A 13,540-nucleotide genomic window follows, 5' to 3' on the forward strand; every position below is an offset into this window, starting at 1 on the left:
TATATTTTTTAATCTAAAGGTATATTAAATATTTAGCACAATTTGTGTATTATGTACATGCATTGTAAATATTTTTAACACATTATACTAAATTGCAATATTTTATATTTTTCGAGGAATAATTAATGTATTATTTTTTCAATAGTATGTTTTTGTTTTTGTTCATATATATATATATATATATATATATATATACTAGATAAGTAGTCGACTAAATGCTACGCTTTTAAACATCGAGGGTGGATACATACAATTTTTACGTTGGTATATAATTATATTTCATATACACAATGGTGTTTTAAAATGTAATATTTTCGAGACAAAAATTAATTCAATCTTCTGTGTTATTAATAGTAAAATAAATTACTTCAATATAGCAATATCATGATATATACTTAGTAAGTTAAGTCCCAGACCGTTTTCACTCGAAATAGTTTTACGTGTACAATATATCATTTAATTTAAATTTAACACATACATGGCAATGACCCACTCTTCACTTACTGAAAAGTAGAACAATGTCTACTTTTTTCTTTTTATGGTCATTTTTAGTTTGGCTTTAAAAGGAAATATAATGATAATTGTATATTTTAGATTTTGGGTATTCAGTTTAGACGAGCTAAATCTATTTAGCTAACTTATTATGATATGTGTTTTTCAGTAGATAATTTTTCAAAATGTATATTAAATACAAGTTATATTTTTATTTTCCCAGTTTCTATGGAATACTATAGTATTAGAAAAAGAACAGTGAGGAAATTAAAACCATCACTTCACCAGTCTTAAATGTTGGATTAACAGTTGAACATTTGACGGTCTCCAATTATATTTATGTTATAAGTGATTGTGCTCAAACACCAGTCGAATAGACATAGATTATGCTATTATTTTATTAATGCAAGTGGATAACTGTAGCATAACGCAACGCAACATCTCGCAAATAATGTCACAACGTCATATTGACACTGCCAAACCCGTGTACTTACTCACAATACGATGCGTGTATGGTATGACTCCGCAGCAGTGCATTTGAAGTGTTTGAACAATATATAGGAGGCGATAACAATTATTTTGACACGGATTGCTTTCCACAGATGGCTAACATCAATCGAATTCTATAATTTTCAATATTTAAAACTATTTTTGTTATTATTTTTTTTTTTTTAGATGGTTTATTTAATGTTTATTTTATTTCATTGTATTATTATAAATATACAATTAAAATGCGTATTTTTTTTCAAACCCAATCCCCTAAACACGTCGCCCACTTACGAGACATTCATTCGTCATTGTGCAAAGCACGGTATTGGTTCATTCGCATCTCCTATATAAAAATAATATTATATTATAGAGTGGGTTTTGTTGAATCTCTCGACTGGTGTGGGTGGATAGTGTGGCAGCGTTGCACGGACATATTATGTCGATTTCACAACCAAATCGCCCTAATCAAAATCTGCATTGATCAATAATATATACCTACGCTTAAAAGCAAATCGGTATTACGCCCGCGGGATCCATGTATGATATTAATAATGAGGTATATCGTATATATATTATATGATGTACTTACAAATAGCTACCGCCCTCGAATAGTTGTGAAACACGCGTCATCGCATTAAATATCGTATTGGTTTATAATTTTACTGTGAACCAGTAAAAATAACAGTTTACAAACCAAAGATCAAAATTATTGGTAAACTGCTAAACATTCATCATTCCGAAAAGTATTAGATTTTCATAATATTTCTTTTAAATATTTGAAACTCACAACAGTAAAATTTTTTTAAATAATAATTAAGTTTATTTTTTATCGGTATAGTTTTATTATTCAGTTGTTTTTACTTTTCCTTCCCTTTCCTTTTTTTTTTTTTTGAATGATGACAAATCATTTTATTTTCATACTTGGAAGTTGAATATTTACTGAGAATTTCAATACATAAAAATCCAATATCTAAATAGCAGTTAATTAGTCTTAAGTGTTTATAGTTTATTGGAGTGGCAAAGGGACGTCCTGTAAAATGTTGGGCTACTCCGATAGTATGAACTTTAAATATTTAAAGTTATAATTAATTAAAATTACTACTTCTGAGAAAATTCGAAGAGGCGATGAGGGACCAAAAAAAAATTATATTTTTTTTCAACATTTCATTAGGGTAGTGTATTTTATGATTGTTCTTAAAATATTTTTTTAGTATTACTAGTAAAATCAATTGTAATTTTGAAAACTAATATAGTTAGAATATATAGTAGATATAACACAAAAACATAAGTCACTGTATTTTTTTCCGATTTAAAAAAAAAAAGAAAACAAGTAATAATGACGTGATACTTAAGACAAAAAAAAAAAATACTAGGTATTTTATATATAATATGTCTTTAGGGAAGAAATGGAGAATTGGGTGGATTCCATGAATAATACACCAGAGCGATTAGGTCAATATGGTCTGAACGTTTATTTTTCGTACCGTATAATTAAATATCGGTGATTTAATAATAAAATCTCAATTAAAATATTGTCTATTCAACGGGGCGTTGACCCGAACTGGGAAGTAGATTACTGCAATGATATAATATTTTAATTTTGAATCTTTTATTTATACATGATTTATATTTCGAGCAGATTTATGAGTCGATTGAAAATACATTTTTATACGTGGTTTTATAAATTATTACAATTATACACAAGTAAAAAATGATTTGCTGTACGTCATTATTATAGCTTAGTTCCTAAAAAAAACATAAAACATTTACCGATACATTTTGTACCCATGCGCATTGCTAAAATAATAATCATCTTGGTTAATATGTTCGAGTTTTACTTATCCTCGGGGTAGGTAATCATTATTTCAGGGTTTCTGGGCACTTTCAGTAGTGAAGAGAACGAGGTGAGGGGATTTAAACAATTGAACAATCTTTTTAGTATTTTTGGCGAGGGAAATGCAGCAGACGACTATATACAACGAGACGATAAAACGTTATACATTACATGAGGCATTTAAACTCACTGTTTTGGTCGTAGACGATTCGGAACGTGTCGGAGTGCAAATGACCGCAAAACTGTCCGACAATGATGTTCGCAAACCTCCGGATCATTTCCATGTATCTCGCACTGTAGTCGTCTTTGAACGTAGGTGCCTCGTCCTGGTCTCTTTCGTTGGCTCCCGGGCACATGTGGCTCACCAGATACACCTGGAGAATGTTTGAATAATGGACTCCGTTGATAACACGAACATTTTGACTGGCAGGGATAGGCACAAGACATGGGAGGGAATACCGTACATTTTTGCGGTCTTAATAGCATTTCAGATCCACGATCGAGTAATACGCAAAAGGCGATCATGTAATCATGTATTATAGTTTTCACTTTTCTTTTCTAGTCGATAACCGTGTGTTTCACGGTAAGTTTAATTCAATTATAGGTAATATATATATATAGTTGCACTTTTACCGCAACAACTACAATCATTTTGAAACGCAATGTAAAAACTTCAAGGTTAAGATTAGCGATGAACAAGTTCGCTCAAAAAAATCGATTACAATTTTTATTAAAAGACAAGCATCGAGACGATAAAAGTTTAACGATTAAATTACTCACAAGCTTGATTGTGTGGGTATTAACAAGTATAACAAACAATGTGATGTTTTTTTATTTAAAATATGTAAAAAGATCGGTATGACTTCGTTTTTGTTTAAAATGTACATTTTAGGTACATGTTTATTCGTAAAATACACTGTGCATAATAATTATCTAATGTTTATTTAAAACTAAAATTCAGTTTTATTGAAAACTCGAGAGCTGAACAGTTAATTTAAACATTTGTGTAACAATATTTGAGTTAATGAGTAATACATTACATATCATATTATTTACATAGTTAAGAAATATTGTGGGCATTATACTAACAGAATGAAGGCGTTTTTTGTATAGTAATATTATTAAGTTTAACAATTTTAAATTTAAATTTAATAACCTTGTTTCGTTTCGTTCTTAATCTTAACGATCGTTATACTGTAACTTGTTTAATATCTAATATTAATACTCACCGTTTCTTTGTTCATGACTGATTTCAATAAGATTTTTTCCAACCATTCGAGCTGTTCTATAGGGTTGACAACGTTCTGCTGTCTTTCTACAGTCGAAAATGCATTTGAATTGAGCGCAATTATTCTAAGTTTATTTCCTTTTTGCTCGATCGTATAATAACCTCCTGCGAAAAAAATACAATTTTATCAATTAGTATGAAAATGTATACATATATTTTTTTTATTCAACATTGTTATGGTCATAATGATAATTTAAATTGTTTTTACTTTTTAACTGTATCAGAGAATTATATTCGGATGTTAAAAATACAACTAGCTATTATTGCTCATGAATATTATGCTGAGTTTTATTTAATGAGTTTTAAATTAAAAAAAAACAATAATGAAAGTGATGAAAAGAGTAGATTATTTATTTTGACCTACAAACATTGAAAAGAATACCGATATTTAATGTAATAATTGTTTTGTTTTAAGTTTGTTTCGACGTATGATGAGAGTTGTATAAATAAAATGTATAAATCAGTTATATAACTAAAAATATTGTTTTTCTGTCAAATATTTTTTTTTTTGGTTATATAATTATTACAATATGTCACATATTTTTGTTTTCAAATAATTTCATTAGTTGTTTTTTAATCAGTTGCGTGTTTCGTTGCTCAAACAAATAATTAATATAATATAACTATTCGATATCGTGGTCAAAAAACGAATTCTGATATAATTATTTCTTTTCTTATTATGACCGGGTAACATTAAAACAAATTTAAAGTATTTGAATGTCAATTATAAAATCATTTCATTTTTTGGTGTTATATATTTTTTTTTAAATTTATTTCACATGAATGAATTTATTTTCAAGACATAGACCATCGATTATATCGATAATTAACGTGTTTTAAATTAAAAAGCTCTCATATTTCAGAGTTAATTTTACATTCACGTAGGTTGTGAATATAATATATTTCAAAATTATTTTACAAAAACGTTAAATCCAGAGATCACTGTTATCTGAATAATCAGCTGCACGAGCGACCTATACTTTCACAGGGAAATTTTTAATTCGACAAATACGATTTATGAACACGTGAACGTCTTTTTGAGGGGTGAAGATTACGTTATCGATTGTCAACCGTCGTGACCCGAATGAAGAAAACGTGATAAGATCGTAATTTGATTATAATTTGTAATACAATATTAGTGGACTTGTAACAAAAAAAAACAAAAAAAAGCTTCAATGAAATACACGAATTAGTATAGTAAGTTAGCTAGAAAACACTCAAGTGGACACCGCTATAAAGTTGTTTTGATGGCTTTTATCAGTGATACCATAACCCATGTATAATACAAAATTATAATAATAAAAATAATAACTGAGAATTTCAAATTGTACAGACACATATGCAAAGTATATAGTATATACTATATGTGGTTCACAAAAAGTTGATTTAGTTCATTAATAAAAACATTTTATTTCACCTCATAAAAAAAAAAAAAATAAATATTTTACAAATATGTTTTATTCATATTGAATTGCATGTTACCATAGAATAATATCTAATATACAGTTTATAACACTATATTCATGTTATATTTATCTAGAACGAAGAGCAAAAACCTTCAATCGGTGTACCAAAACTATCTACTAAAATGTATATTTATTGTTTTTTTTTTTTTTATTTTTCAGACGGTGAAAATAAATTGTCACAAAATTATATAGGTAAGATATTATAAATAAAACTATAGGTACAAACCATTTGTTTATTATATCGAAATGGATTGTTTAAGGGTCAGTCAGTAAATATTGTTTAGATAGAACCATAGGAAGAATATTGTTTCGCACAATTATTGCACTTATATTATGAAAACCTTGTAAACGAAATGTCTAATTATTTTTTTTTTTTTTTACTATAATCTCAAAAATAAAAAATATCATTTTTATTTTTTAATTGGCCTCCTAGTAGACTAGCTCAACGATTTTCAGATCGTAAACATAAAATACTGTACCAACGGGTAAAGTACATGTACGCACAAGTTTTTCAACAACTTTTGCATATGCTTTCAGTGACGCATTAGCAAAGCAGTAGCGTAGTGTATTATTGTCAAAGGAAAAAAAGACGACATTCACTACACGACATCGACAAACATTGCGTAATACATACTATAACAACGCACACAGTATTGAATCGTAATACGATTGTAATAATTATGAAAGTTAGTTGTCGAGGAAATGAGGAATTGTCAGTTATACAAAAGGACGGGGCTTATAAAATCCAATGATATCCTTTCGCTATGGTGACGACGACGATGATGATGATGATGATGGTGACGATGATGAGGACGATGAGGATGATGATAACGATGATGATAATAATATTATTATTTACGACAATTCGGGGCGACGAAATAAGTTTGTGCGGACACTCAGGTAGTCATCAGCGGCCCCGTGGGAACACGCGAAATGTCAAAAGGAATATTATTACAATTATGTATTGTTATAGGGGCGTTTTGACGCAAACGAGTCCCGTGTAATTTTGAGTACAGTTCGGGAATCCCCGCTGAAGAAAACGCGGGTGTATATTATCCAAAGGACGAAATTGAATCATAAAGCAAAATAAAAATTTAACAATCAAGATTACCGTTGTGTTGGTTGGGTAGAAGGGGTTTTGGAAATCGACATTCAACTTTACTGTTTTATTATTTTAAACGAATTTTCACTATCTTCTTGATCGTTCACCGTTAAACAGCGATAGCGCAACTTCCAGAATAGGTACGTTTGAAACTAATTTAAGGTTTACCCACTAATTATTTATAAATCAGATTCTTTAAGCCATACATATTTTTTTTTTTTATCGAATATCGATTATTTATTGAACAATTTACATACTATTCGTATTTGTATATACTATTTTTATTTCTATCACAATTTTAATAAATTAACTTTGCAATAGTTTAAGTAGTACGATTAGTCATAGGTATCACAGAAAAACAGATAATTCTGTAGTTGAACAGCAGTGAGTAGGTAACGAATAACTCAATTAAATAATTATAGTTAAATTATAGTATTGGAACGATTCACATTTATTTGACTTTCTGAGTAATATTTATCTTGGTACAGATATCATCGTTCTATTACAACATATAATATCTTAAAATATAATTTAACTTAAAACTAAAAAGTCCTTTTTTTATATAAATATAAAATTACTTTAAAAATATGCGCTTTAGTTTTTTGTATTTCCTGGAATAATAACGTTACTGTGATCCTTTTTCAATCCACCAGAATATTCCCATTCCCAGAAATTTCTGAAAGTGGCAACCCTAATTCCGATTTGTACTCGTATTCTAAAGAAAAGGTGCACATTCAAGCATATAGCAAGGTACTTGTAATTTTTTTAGTTTCTTAAGAAATACTTGCAGTCGTGATTGATTCATCCATATGGATAATATTGAAATGATCATTGCATCAGTCTGTTTTAATAATTCACTCATAGATGGTCATGTGTTTTAATATTTCAAGTTTTCATTTTTTTTTATATACATTTTTTTTTTTTTTTAGCCACTCCACTCGGTCGTGCAACGACGTAGGATTGGAGTTATAGTGTACGAGGAAATAATAGTATAAAATAATAAACGATTCACTGCGGCACAATGTTACATCGATATCCGTTCATACAATATAATATATAGTTTAGCGTTACGGCGTTGTAAACCCTCGCGCATTATAAATTATAATAATGTATGGTGTAGCGTTGACAGCCCCAAACGAATAACGGACGTTTACGAACTCCTACATATAAGGAATAAGTCAATATTTTAATATATTACTTTGTAGGGTTAGGTTAGATTTTACCGTAAGTATTTTTCACTTGTATTTTTTAGGTTTTTGAAAACACATACATTCTCATTTAAAACTATCTTGGTCATTTTTTTTATTTTTATTTTTTTAATCAATAATATTATATTTCAACCATGCAGTAAAAATATTTTGAAGGATTTAATTTGTCCTAGTGTATCTAATAGTACGTGTTACTAAACGATAATAATATATTTGTCCAACATTGCAGTGATTACGTAACATTTTAAATTCAAAACACAATTTAGATACGATTTTTTAGACAACTCGAGTGATTCCCATACGTCCTGCGACAATCATATTGAATTACATGCGTACACACGATACACATATGCCAGAGTTACCAGTAATCGCACGGGTAAATGCGTGACGGTCCGGCGACGATGTCTGATGGACGAACAGACTACCAATGTAATATGTATATGCCGTAACGCAGAGCAGAAAATATGTTAACGTTCCATGTAATATGTACTTACGAATATGGGCGATATTTTCGAAAAAACCTAAATAATTCGTGTGTGATCCATTACCGTGAACAATGTACAAATTTTTTTTTACTTTCAAATCATCGTGTCCTCCGATAATATTCGTCGTTTACGATTGCATCCGATCTTTCTCATAGTGCACGCATTGTTTTGCTGTTGTCGTCGATTTTACCATTTTTTTGATTCATTTTGTATTTTCTCGCGTTATCCTAACTTAATCTAATTTATTCAAGTTGTTATTTTTAGAATTTGTAAGTATACCCAAGTAGCAACACGAGGGCTATATTTTAAATAATTTATGTTTTTTACACCAGAAACAAGAACTTTGATTTAGACTTAGATACTCGTGCATCATAATTTCAAGAAAAAAAATTATCCGCTTAACAATTAATAGGAAAATATATTATGATGACAATTTAGAAGACAATATCGTCACAAAACGCTCCTTAAATGGTATTAAAATCTAGTTCTTATAAAGGTCGATTGTCAACTCCACTAGAATAGCGGTCAAGATAAAAAGGTAATAAAAGGTCTAATGTAAACTCCGCCAGTTATTTTTGTTTACCTGTTTAGTGCTCACATTGCCATGTGCCTTCTCACATTAAATACGTTAACATCTATTGCGATGGTATATGTCGAAATTGACAAAAATATCATTTCAAGGTGAGATCGATCCGATCCATTTATTAATACTTTTATCTTCATATTATCTTAAATCAGTATTTCCAATGATGATATCGGCAGTAGGTAAGGTATACGTAAAGTATACTTTGACGAACATAATCATTCGTAGTCTGCGTGTCTCCGCGTATATTTTATATTGAACGAAATATGTCCGAATAAAATATGTCGCAACAAAGTAATAACTGGTCAACGAGGCGGTTTATTGGTTTTATTTAACAACTACAAGTATAACATAAATATATAATACGCGTCTGGCGAAATAAAATGGAGGTGTAATAACAAAAATTGTAATGCGTTTATAAGAACTGTTGGACTTGAGCAACATAATATTACTTTGTCAAATTTTTCATGCCTTCTATTTTCAGACCAAATACTAGAAAGAAAAGAAATAAGTAGTTGTGTAAAAATGAAAGTGGTGGACGACGTTCGTGATAAACCGGGTAAATACATTTCCAAATTAAATAGTAATAAAATAGGTACACGTGTTGTATGCTATCTACATAAACAAAAAAAAATAGATTATCAATCAAAGATTGCATAATATTAAATATTGATATATTTTTCTTATAGCTAAAATATTAAATATGGGATTAGAATGTTGTAGCAGTGCTATAAGAAACTCAACAAATTTAACTTCGAATGACATGTCGTTGGTAAAAAGAAATATGTATAATGCACGTAGAAAATTAATGCCACCAGTTCCAACTTCGCGATCTGAAGTTAACTCTTCACTTACTCAGGTGGTACCAAAAACGATCAGAGATGAAAATTTTTTAATTTTATCTGATTTCGATAATGAGCTTATTATATACAGTTCAAACTCAAACTTATATTAAACTAAAAGGCATAACTCAAGTAAATAAACTAAAAAATTTAAAATAAAAAAAAAAAATGACTGTATTACAGGAGGCTATAAATATTATGTACACAAATGGAGTGATACAAGACCTAGAATATTTAAAAATTGTATCACATCATTTTAGTTAGCTATATATATTTTTGGATTATGAAGTATAACGATTATTATTATGAAAAATATGATTTTATATTATTAATTATTAGGTATAACGATTTTTTTTACTACGATTTAAATATTTAATGTGAACGATATGATATTATGTTATATTATAATTTTTTTTTTAATAATATATCACATTAATTTTTTTTAGTAGCTGAGTTTACAGTAAAAAAAGGTACTTGTGGCGGAGTTTACATGCGCCCCTTACAAGTATAAACATTAAAAATTCAAAAATTAGAATTTAGTTAATAATATATTTATTATTAAAGGAATAAATAAGTGGATACACATTTCCCCGATCGTGACATTCAGACACGTATTATTATGGTCGTTTCGATTCTTGCGTGTCTAACTATTTATATTGGACGCTGATTGCCCCCAGGTGTCCTTACGTCATTCTTCCGCAATGCCGAAAATACGAAAATATTAAAATATAAAATAAATATTGATCTTCCAAGAAATGCATTTTTTTTATCGCTCGCGTTTATTTTTAAAATGAGTTTATTTTGTTTGAAATCGGTTGATGTCAGCAAGTATAGTTGTTGTATGTCTATAATAGTTCTTTCGATAAGCAGGGATGCAATCGCAAAAAATAGATGTTTATTTTAGACAAAATAATTCTAAGAATTTTCTTCGGTCAACTTACAAATTCAGTACATATATATGTTTACCAAATAATAAATATATACATTTTAACATGTCGTTCGCCTCCGTATTCATTCGATTTTTGTTCGTTACGCCTTTATAATATTATGTTATCAAAGTTTATTTTCTTATTGATAATTATTTACTTATATATAAAAAATACTTATTTAAAAATAATGATAAAGACGTTTAATATAACATAATTGAATAGTGAAAATTGACAAGTACTATTTTGACTTCAAGCAACAAACGGCCAGACCCAACCACCTACGTACACAGCAAAAAAAAATCCACCCCTAAAACCACGAGTGGTCGCCATGCCCTTATAGTCGGGAGAAATACTCTGTCGGAGATGTGTGTGGATGTACTAAGATGCGAGAGCGGACGAGGAGAAGTAAATATTTTCTCGACCAGTCATGACTATCTATTGAGGTTCTTTCGCCATTCCGTTCGCACGCCTTCGCACATTTAAAACTGCGATAAAAAAAAATACTGTTACGATAATTGCGGGTTTTTTTTCGGAAAAAATACGAGCGCTTGTGTACACACATAAATGCGACGACCGAAGACAATCACAAAAGATTAAAAGAACCGAAAAAACCGACGAAACGAATCGTTGGGACGACAATTTCGTAAGTCCGTTTCATTAGTTGCATCATTGGCGAATGTGTTCGTGAACATTAATTCTACTATGTAAACATTGCACAAACACACACGCGCACACACACACACACACATGTGTGATATATTTGTACCTATCGTAGTTTAATTGGAGGACTATGTACGTTTTTTTTTTTTTTTTTATTTTACTCCAAGGAAACAATAACAATAACACGAATGCGAATGTGTGCTCGTTGGTTATTCGCAGAGCCGGTAAGTTATGGTAACGTTATTAGTTTTTGTCGCGTGGTCGACTTCCAAACGAGCTTTTCGCGCTACCACCGCCACATGATATTATTATGTTATAGACTATGCAGTGCACAACAATACATATAACTAGCTCTCGCCCGACAGCAATAATGACACAAGTGCATTATTTCGCTGTTAAAATAAATAATTCATAGGCCACCGCCATCGACTTTGACATGGATATCGTTCTCGAATAATGTCAGTTTGTACATAATATATACCTTTTTTTTTTTTAGGTTTTTGCGTCTTAAGTCTTACCGAGTTACGTTAGAAATGTACCAACGAAAATAAAAACAAATGATACGCTCAAAGTCGATTGAAGATTATTGCGGTAGTCACGTGTATCTATCACTTGTACCTTACCTATTATATTATGATCATATTGTAATATACATATTACATACCTATAAAAAAATAATGAATATTATAACATATTATAATTTATAATATTCCCAAGTGATTTTATTGAATTGGATTTTGTGATCGTCATACAATACTGTAGGTTATTTGAATGATCGTTAATATACATGATAATATATTAGTAAAAAATTATCCATTAATTAAATATAGTACTTTTATTGTATATATATTCAATGAAATGCATCAAATAAATAATCTATAAAATTCATTTTTATCTGAACCTATCAACTTTTTTTTTTTTTTATCTAATTTAGCTAACCGAATTTAGTAAAGGTTTAGGTTCCCTATAACGTCACACAATACGCTGTCTTAAAAAGGTAGGTGACGCTAACGTAATTAACGATAAAAAGCATACAATTATAGAAAATGTTGGTGTATAAAACTCGAGTTTAATCAAATTTTTAAGACCAACAAACGATAATAATACCATTAATACCCACCTAACCTAACCTGGAAAAAAGTTAAAGTTTGTCTTTGTTTTATCCTAGGAAAACAATTTTCGGGTGTATATTATAGTATATAATATGATTAGTATGTCTGACCTATCAAAAAAAAAAAATATATATATACATACAAATATGTATATAATAATATAATATATGTTACTATGAAAAATTAAACGCAAAACTTTGATGGAATTTATTCGGTTTTTATAACATTATTTCATTGGTATATTATAATTATTTTAAGTGAGTTTTATAAATGTATAGATTAATACAATTATGAAACTAAAGACTATATTATAGTAGTTCAATACTATGATACCTTATGGTAAATTTATTTTATAATAATGTATAATTTGTACACGCTTTTTAGCAAGTATATGACGTATGTATGTGTTTCTGTTTCATATTATTGAGATATTTTTTTGTCAAGATTAAATTGTCAAAAGCAAACATGTTTGTTGGCGTCAAACAAAATGCAATGTCAAGAAAAATGTTTGAAATACGATACCCGAGTAAACTCTAAATGATCAGTGCTTGTTGCCAATTTCATAAGACGAGGAACACATTGTTAACGTAACTCCAAAAGAAATTAAATTATACATTCACCCGAACAAAAATCTACAAACATTTTTGTAAAATTTTCTTTAAAAAAGCATAAAGTATTTTTCGCATTATATTATTAACAATACAGACGAAGGTATATTATATATACAATATACAAGGATATAAAAAATGTATATATAGTGCCATATGTATATCATATGTCTTAAAAGTTTATTTTTTACCATATTATACTCGCATATTTACGCAGAGACGAAATCCTTCATTTGCACCAATCATTTTGTACAAATTCGAAATACGTTTGTGTGAAAAATATTATAAATTTGAATTTTATATTTTTCTGAAATGTAAAAAAGTACCAATGTATTATAATATAAATATATATAAATGATTCTTACGTTAATTTCTGTATCGAATGAAGAAATGAAGAAATCGCATAAACAAGTGTAATATTATTATATAATATATAATTATA

The 13,540-nt window shown here is 28.9% G+C and overlaps 1 protein-coding gene across 2 annotated transcripts in view; it reads right to left on the reverse strand.

Annotated features, from left to right (window-relative positions):
- Positions 1-13,540, reverse strand: part of LOC113553371 (acid sphingomyelinase-like phosphodiesterase 3a) — a 196,206-nt gene that overhangs the window by 14,867 nt on the left and 167,799 nt on the right. For both annotated transcript variants that reach the window (XM_026956678.1, XM_026956679.1), the window contains exons 8-9: positions 4,045-4,208; positions 3,006-3,189 (exon numbers count right to left, since the gene is read on the reverse strand). In XM_026956678.1, the coding sequence (XP_026812479.1) occupies positions 3,006-3,189; positions 4,045-4,208 (348 nt within the window). The remainder of the gene's footprint in view (positions 1-3,005; positions 3,190-4,044; positions 4,209-13,540) is intronic.

The sequence above is a fragment of the Rhopalosiphum maidis genome, chromosome 2 (assembly GCF_003676215.2).
Source record: "Rhopalosiphum maidis isolate BTI-1 chromosome 2, ASM367621v3, whole genome shotgun sequence".
NCBI classification, from domain to species: domain Eukaryota; kingdom Metazoa; phylum Arthropoda; class Insecta; order Hemiptera; family Aphididae; genus Rhopalosiphum; species Rhopalosiphum maidis.